At 39.3% G+C, this 9,149-nt stretch overlaps 1 protein-coding gene across 1 annotated transcript; it reads right to left on the bottom strand.

The window, feature by feature from the left end:
• Positions 1–1,694: 1,694 nt before the first annotated feature.
• LOC122925463 lies at positions 1,695–3,977 on the bottom strand. The gene is made up of 3 exons (XM_044276819.1): positions 3,801–3,977; positions 2,072–3,044; positions 1,695–1,840 (listed from the first exon to the last, which is right to left on the bottom strand). The coding sequence occupies exons 1-3, from the start codon at positions 3,975–3,977 to the stop codon at positions 1,695–1,697; spliced, it is 1,296 nt and encodes a 431-aa protein (XP_044132754.1).
• Between the last annotated feature and the right edge of the window lie 5,172 nt (positions 3,978–9,149).

Here is a 9,149-nt window from a genome sequence, read left to right as displayed (position 1 = left end):
TGTGGCATGTACCTTCTTCAGAGCTGAAAGGATAAACAGAGTGTATGTTAAATAACCCCTCAGGGGTTGAGGAAAAATGTTGTTCCACAGTTTGTTCCTCTGTCAGGTATTCATCAGGAATTATTCCAATAACATCATTTTGGAATCCAAATGTGTAGTATTCCGAATCCATAGCTAAACCAATTACGGTGTCCTTTTGTAGGGATATGCTATGGGGAACCATGTTATGAATTACCATGTATAACTGATCCTGATGGATGTTTATCAGTGGAGTAGGTTTTACCTTTAGGCCGAGTTGCTGCATTCTGTTGGATAAACAGATCAACGCGTCTGCGTTCTTCAGCTTCTGTCCCTTCTTTACTTTAATGGGGAGAAGAAATGGTTTGCATCCTTCAGGAATTTCAACTTTCTCAGCAACCATGATACTTACGGCATAGGGCATCTGTTGTCCCCATCGTAAGGCTTGTTCTTCATCCTGGAACCCCTCTGGGTTTCCCGGCAATCTGGACCATAAGGTGTTATTTACCATGTCAATCTGTATGGCAAATCGGTGCAGAAGGTCATTACCTATATACATTTGATACCGTGATTCATTTATCACGATGAAAACGTGCTCCGTAGTTTTACTTCCTATGGAGATAGATAAAACACATCTTGCAACAACATTATGACTCTGGAAATCTCCATCCAGATCATGAACCCATTGGTCCTGTGGAGAGGAACTTTTAATCATTTTAGGGTTGGTGATCTGTTTTAAAAGTCCTAGGCTTATGTAACTCGCTTCGGATTTCAGATCCAACTTGGCATATTTCACCCGGGCTATATTGTTTACCTGTACGGGAATCAATAAATTGTCATTGACCTTTTCAATCCGTACCATCGATTGAATGTGCCTGGTCAGGTCCAAGACTTCTTGATTCCCCCTTTCAAGAGAAATGGTTAATATATCATCATCCAGAGTTACCTTTTTGATTTTGTCCCTCTGGATGGTAATGGTGTGAGCAGCACCATTGATATCTTCCTCGGGCTTACCATTCTTCAGGATTGTGACCTCCGGTATTTGATTGTTCCTGAAATGCACTTCAATAGAGTTAGGTTTCTCTTCAATCACATGACAACTGCGTTGTGCTTGTGTGTTGCAAGAGTATTCATAGGCAATGGGTGCCTTCACCTGAGTCCATACTGCTTCATTAATGAAATCAACTATGGGACTCAATCTTTTTAATAAATCGATTCCTATGATCATCCGATCATATGGAAGATCCACAATCAATGTGGGATGTCTAATTGTCTTCTTGCCAATCTTAAATGTCAACCAGGATGTTCCTTTTACCTGTAAGGCATTTCCACCTACACTTATCAAAGAGCCATCAAATGACCTTAATCGTGGCTTCTTTGATGTTAAATCTGAAACTTTTTTGAAATAGGTGTAAGATAAAATGGTGGCTTGTGATCCAGTATCTATTAATCCTTTGATTGGTCCGATAAGTTCATTTTGTAGATATATGTCCACAAAGTATCGGCCATCCACCTGCAACAAATCACAGAGAAAGTTAGGATGTTTACCCATCTGCTGTCTGAGAGGTTGACCTCTCTGCAGCTCCGTGACCTCTGCATTCCTGAGTCTCCCAGGACAAGCTGGAGGAGCAGCGTTAGCCCCCCCCCCTTTGGGACAAGCTGTGTGACATCACAAATCACAGCTGGCTCATGGCTAGATGCTGGAACGATGTGATTATACACTGGAACAGACATCTGGTCAACTGAATTGACATCACTAGACTGCAAGACAAATGACATATTAGACATTTCCCCCCTGGCCCTAATTTCAGGGTCAGGGGTACTGCAAGGAAATAAATAATTAGGAATCACATCAGATTCTACCACAATCAATTTAATATCCTTACAGTGGCCTGGGTTCTGACCAGGCTCAATCTGCTTTATGATGTTAAATTGCTGGTACCGGCAGTTGCCCCTAAAAAAGGATTAGGCTGTTTTTCTGGGGATAACTGGGACAACTTACTTACCATATTGCTCAGCTGGGCCACTTGCTCTACCAGCTGATCAAACCTGTTTGGTTTGGGCACATTTTGGCTTTGTTGGGCACCCTGGTTATTGGTAGGTGACCTACTCCTGGGTGAATTCAAGGATTCCTGCCTATCTTCCCTCTGTTGTCTGGGCCTATTATCCCAACGTCTATAACCCTGATAAACTCGATTGTTATAGGGCCTATATCCCTGGGGAACGTTATTGTAATAGGGACGGTAGTTAGACTTCCCATTACCTGAATTATTCCCCTCTGATCCATTATTATTTTGGGGTTTGGTCTGTTTGGGCGGTCCTACCTGTTGTTGCTGGGCTTGTTGAGAAGGTCCTGTAGACTGAGGGAACCTTCGTGGCTGGCTTTCAAATCCCAAGTTAGGGTTTACCTTAGCTTCAGCTACCTTTTGCTCTGGGGAATTTTTAAACCTTCTCTCACCTGTTGTATGGCACTCACTGATATTATACAGCATGGTGGCAGCCGTCACCAACCTATCCAAGGGAGCATCAATATCCAGATCTCTGGCTAAGTTAAGTTTGATCTGGGTTGGCATAGCATCATAGAATAACTGCTTGAATTCTTCAGATTCCCAGTTTGGGGATCTATATGCCAACCCATAGGCATTTTTGAGGACAGAGAGGAATTCACGGGGACTTTGATTGGGTCTACACGTAAGGCTATATATGTCCCGTTTTGCAGCAGTAGTGGTTCGGTATGGACCGAATTCCAATTTAACCTCATGCAAAACACTTGGCCAATCTTGTACTCCTCTCTCCTTAAAGGATGTAAAGTAATGACGATATCTATCATCAAATGCCCATGGAAGGAACCTAATCCGGTCAGCATCAGAGTATAATTTTAAAGAATCCATAGTGGATTCATACAGTTCTAAGTGATTGGCTATCTGAGAAGAACCTTTCTTGGAAAATTTGGATACTGTACTATTTAAAAACTTAATTATGCTGGAGGAGCTCTGATCCTTTTCTGAATATTGGGAATTTTTCTTCCTAGAAACCACCTCAGCATATGTTGGTCGCCTGTGATTCTGTGGCAAGGAATAAGTCACACGCTTCCCCACATCACCGTCAGACTCACATGCACTTTCACAACTTTCATGAGACTTATATCGCACAGGTGATTTAACCCTAACCCTAACATGTCTATCCAGGGGAGTATGAGGAGAGACACTTCTAGGGGCTTCCATGATATCAACACCTAGTAAGGTGGTTACAGTTTGGAATGCCCGACTTAATTGGGTTAATGCCTCCTGTTTAATCATGCCAACACTTTCAGGTTGCTGAGTGTTTTGGATGGGGTCTGCTTTAAAAGCATGTGATGACATGTCTGGATATTGGGGAGTAAGAAATGGAGGGTCAGGAGATCTCACAGTGTTAGATGGATCCCTTTCAGCATTGACTATATTATGGGCTGATTCATCTGTCTGTTTAATTTTGGAATACTGGAGATATAAATCCTCTAAATCACTTTTTGCCTTTTGGTATGCATCAAGGCTGAGACTAAGGTTGTACTCTAAGTCTTTGATCTTCGCTTCTGCGGATTTTAGTTCTGATTCCATTTTGGATACATATATTTTTGTACCCATTATAGACTCATACCTAGCTTTAGAAAGAGTACTGACTGCCAACAATGCATACAAAACAGGTGGCAATGCACATAAGAGGTGTTGGTCCCTCTTGGTATTATCATTTGCCAAATCCATATAGGTCAGGTATCTATCAACCATGCCACCTAACTTCCATACATCACAACGTTCTTCAAAGGCTCTTGCTTGCAGCTCATTAGTCCATTCATCTATATTTTTATCTAACTTCAAACGGGAATAAACATAATTGATAACCTTAGAGATTATCTTTCCTGGGTCAGATGGATTATCTGCTAAAACCTGGCCATTACCTGGGTCGCTGCCTGTTACACTCATGATTCTGATCAATATTCAATAACAACAACAATTTGACTTGCCAATAAGGATTAAAGAATATTTTCACTAATTGCACAAATTGGTTATAGAAATATCTCAATCAATCTCAGCAGTGCCTCCAAATATGTCGGGTATTTATTTCATATAAGATATGAAATCATAAAAATTATGATTTCATATTTTTATGAAATATAAAAAAAATGAAAATTTAATTGGCGGACATATAAACGCCAGTTCTTTTATTGATGAGATCTAAAGTTAATTTGTGCAGCTAATGAAACAGGGTGCAATTAATTATACAAAATATAATTTATTATAAATACAAGCAGTAAAAATGGCATACAAATGAATACAAAGATAATATCAAAATTGACCATAAGATGGTGCTCCACCGTTTACAGGCTGACTTAAGTACAATACAATACTACTTTTTCCTTTTATCAAATTATTACCGATTAATATACTGGTAATCAAAATATTATAATGCAACAACAACAAAAAAAACAATAGAAATGAATCTGTGGAAAATCCCTTATGCTCAATCAGAGAATATGGCAGTAAGAGACACCTTATAAATACGCCCGTTGACCTAACTACGGATAATAAAATCCGATCAGAGATTCCACTCTGATAGCAATATTACAGGAATTCTAATGATGTGCACGTTCATTAAAATTTCCCATAAAATTATTGTTTAACACTATTGACCCACTAATAATGGGGTCTCAACTATATGCCAATAAGAGCGATTTATAATTACTGCAAGTAAAATAGATCATACATTACCCCTTGCTTTGGGATAAAGAGCTTTTAGAAGGGACCCAGCTTTCCAAGATTCAGATCTATCCCGTCCTGTGGTACGTTCCTGACGTGTGAAGTGATGCTGATGAATGAATTCCCAAGTGTTCTCCCTGAAGAAGTTCCAAGTGATGTTTGGCCCAAGTCCTCTTTGTCTCAAGTGATCCCTCTTTTCCCCACAACTGGATCAGATATCCTAATCCTTATCTATGCCCATCCCCTCTTGGATTAGGGATTTCCAATTAGATAAGGTGGGTGTGACGTATGGTAATCATGGGGATGATGTCATTTTATTGGCATTCCTGAAAAACTTCTGCCCATCTACCGCTTGATGGCACTGTTGTATCATATAGCAATTTTAAGAATAACATATATATCTGGCTTTATTATACCTCTTAACCTTTGGTCTCTCCCAACTTAAATCAGTTAGGAGGGATTCTTTCTGACACTTTAGAATCACTTTCCCAGACATCATGGATCCATTTTGACAGTTAACAGACCATCTTATTTATGGTCAGATAAGAGAACCATAATCTTTTAACTTTTGTCCTGGTCTGTATACACCTAATTGTCACAGCTATGGAGTAATGATGTTTGAAATAACATCATCTCCTCTGAATAGACCCTTTTTAAGAAAAAAAAAAACAACTTACTATATTCCCCTCAGTGAGATACAATACAAACAGATACATTAATAATGTTTGGTTATAATACATCAATATTGCATAGTATATATGAATCATTAACAAGTTCAAACGCTAAATAAATGCACACAGGAATATATATATATATATATATATATATATATATATATATGAATAGATATATATTCCACACCAGATGTGTTTTATGGATGTCTCTTATCAGATCATGGTTTAGCCATGAAACATCCATTGTTCCTCAGACAGACATGTTTAGAGAAACCAGTGTTTTAAGCAATAACCTCTCTTGACCCCTGTAGTTGAGACAGTTTATGTGAGACCCATTACATTCTCTTAAGATATCACATCTGTTGGCAATAACTTTAAAAACAACATACATTGTAGGCCAATGACCATCATGATCTTCTCTGGCTTATTCCAACAGAGAGTTTGGCCTCTTAAAGGTAATGTGAATCTCCATTTTGGTTCTAATATTGTCAGACCTTAATGTGCAGATATAAATATGCCCGACATCCATGACATTGTCTGCCTACCTTTTAAGTCTTCTGAAATAATGACCCCTAAATCCCTTTCCTCAGATAATGAGGTTAGGACTGTATCACTGATTTTATATTCTACTCTTGGGTTTTTACTCCCCAGGTGCATTATCTTGCACTTATCAACATTAAATTTTAGTTGCCAGATTTTTGACCATTCCTCTAGTTTTCCTAAATCCTTTTCCATTTGGTGTATCCCTCCAGGAACATCAACCCTGTTACAAATCATTGTGTCATCAGCAAAAAGACACACCTTACCATCGAGACCTTCTGCAATTTCGCGGATAAAGATATTAAACAATATGGGTCCCAGAACAGATCCCTGAGGTACCCCACTGGTAACAAGACCATGGTTTGAATATACTCCATTGACTACAACCCTCTGTTGTCTGTCCCTCAGCCACTGCCTAATCCATTCAACAATATGGGAGTCCAAGCCCAAAGACTCTAATTTATTGATAAGCCTTCTATGTGGGACAGTATCAAAAGCCTTACTAAAGTCTAGATAAGCGATGTCTACTGCACCTCCGCCATCTATTATTTTAGTCACCCAATCAAAAAAATCTATAAGATTAGTTTGACATGATCTCCATGAAGTAAACCCATGCTGTTTTTCATCTTTCAATCCATGGGATTTTAGATGTTCCACAATCCTCTCCTTAAGTATGGTTTCCATTAATTTCCCCACTATTGATGTCAGGCTTACTGGCCTATAGTCACCCGATTCCTCCTTACTACCTTTCTTGTGAATGGGCACAACATTTGCTAATTTCCAATCTTCTGGGACGACTCCTGTTGCCAGTGATTGGTTAAATAAATATGTTAGTGGTTATTTATAGGGGGCTATTTACAATACTTGGGGCACTATAGGGGGATTTTTAACCTAAAGCAGACTAGTTACACTACTGGGTGCACTATAGGGGACTATTTAAACTATGGTGGCATTAAAATTACTATAGGTACTATATGGTAGCATTATAACTACTAGGGCACTATAGAGGGGCCTTATTACTTCTGTGTGCACTATGGTGGTTTTATTACTACTAGGAGAACTATTGGGGTGTTTATCAATACTGGGAGCATGTTGAGGAAATTTTTACTGCTGGCTTACTATGGGGGGCTTTATTACAATTGGATCCACTATGAGAAAAATTATTTCTATGATGGGGCACTATTAATACTACCAGGGGTACTATTGAGGGGTTTTATCATTACAATGTGGAGGGCACTACTGCTAAAAGGGGTACTTTTGGGGAGCATTATCCCTAATGAGGGCACTCCAGGTAAGAATTATTAGTGTTAGTGGGACTTTAGGGAGCACTGTTACTACAGAGGGACTGTCTGTATGGCACTATTATTTCTACAGTATAGTATTTGGGTGCATTGGGGTACACAATTGGCACTGTTTTTAGGGTAGCAGCCGGATAACTATGTTGGGGCACCAGGATGAGGTTGATAGAAAAGTGAGGAACTTCAGATGTCTGTGTGCAAACTCTAGAGAGAAGATGTGTCTGAAAGAACTCGTGATGAAGGTCTGAGCCGAATCAAGAAGATGAGGAAAGAGAAAATCTACATCAGAGAAGAGACTGAGAAGTTGCTGTATTACCCTGTTTGTTTTGTAGAGCTGTATGTAATGTCCACCCAAAAATGTCTTTAAAGGGGTTGTGTAGCCTCTTTATATTTATGACCTACACTCAGGATAGGTCATCAATAGCAGATAGGTGGGGGTCTGACACTCAGCAACCCCATTGATCAGCTGTTTGAAGATGGGGTGGTGCTCCATGCAACACTGCTTCCTGTTCATTACACTGCCCGTCGTCTCCTCTGTAGTGGTGGTGTAGTGTAATTACAAGTACTCGATTCATTCACTTGAATGGAGCGAGTACTTGTCATTACACTGCACTTCTGAGACGACGGACAGTGTAATGAACAGAAAGTGGTGCTCCCATCATGGGGCTGCTTGTTTACAAACTGCAGCGGGAACTTACTGGTATATGGCATGTTACCGCTTGCGGCCATTGTCAATGAACACCTTGTTTTGGCAGAGAGAGCCAGTAGAATATTTGCTCCTTAATGCACTTTAGAAAGTGATCGGCTGTGCGGCTCCTGTCTCTTAGGCCAAACAGCTCTAACACCAAGAACATGAGTTGTGACTAACCTGATTTGTTTTTATGAGAAGGAGAGTAGAAGCCTGGACTAAGGGGCAGCTGTGGATGTAGTGTTATTAGATTCTGTAAAGGCTTCTGATACTGTCCCTCATAGATGTTTAATGGCTAAAGTAAGGTCTATAGTCTTGGAAAGTATCATTTGTAATTGGATTGAAAACTGGCTGAAGGACTGTGTCCAGAGAGTTATGATCAATGATTCCAATTTAGAATGGTCCAGGGTCATAAGTAGTATACCTCAAGGTTTATGTCACTTCTAGATTTCGAGAATGTGAAATGTCAGAAGAATATTAGAGACAATGGTTTATTTCAGCTTGTAATTCTTTCACCACACTCCCAGTAGCTCAAAAGTTTTCATGCACCAAGTTTACTGTACCTTAAAAAAACTTGGAAAATTCCATTAAATGATGTTCTGGTTTACTATAGCTTCTGAAAGGATAATAATTGATGTCACTTGAGTTAATTTGAGGTGCACCTGTGGCAATACTTAAAGGTGTATTTTAAATGCTTACATAAGTCAAGATCAAGACTTTGATCTGTCATAATAGAATGTAAAGTCCAGTCGACAGGACGCACAGGATTTCGTGCAATATCTTCAAGCAAAATGGTGGCCGTCGAAATTATTTATTTATGTTTTACACTATTTCAGGTTACATCAATTCGCTACCACGAAGCAGGAGGAAATTTGGTTTTGGGGCGAATCAAATTAATCCTGAAATCCAGATCCGCTGATCACTAGTGAGTGACTCAGCATCAATTAGAGATGAGCAAATCAATTCTAATTGAATCAAATTCCAACCATATTTTGTAAGATCTCAAGTTGCATCTGAGTCTGAGAGAGAGAGAAACAAAACAAAAAAAAGAGAGAATATGGGTCCTATGAGACTAGTGTTATACAAACATTTTCAGGCCAGTCAGAGCCCTTTTGATTTGGGTAGAGTCAATTTGCACTCAAATCAAATTGGTTGAATAATTAACATTTTGAGTGATTTGCTTGTCTCTAAATGTGTA

This window comes from Bufo gargarizans, chromosome 2, assembly GCF_014858855.1.
Source record: "Bufo gargarizans isolate SCDJY-AF-19 chromosome 2, ASM1485885v1, whole genome shotgun sequence".
NCBI lineage: Eukaryota > Metazoa > Chordata > Amphibia > Anura > Bufonidae > Bufo > Bufo gargarizans.
Note: the sequence above shows the minus strand (reverse complement) of the source record. Positions and strands in the feature narration are given on the sequence as shown.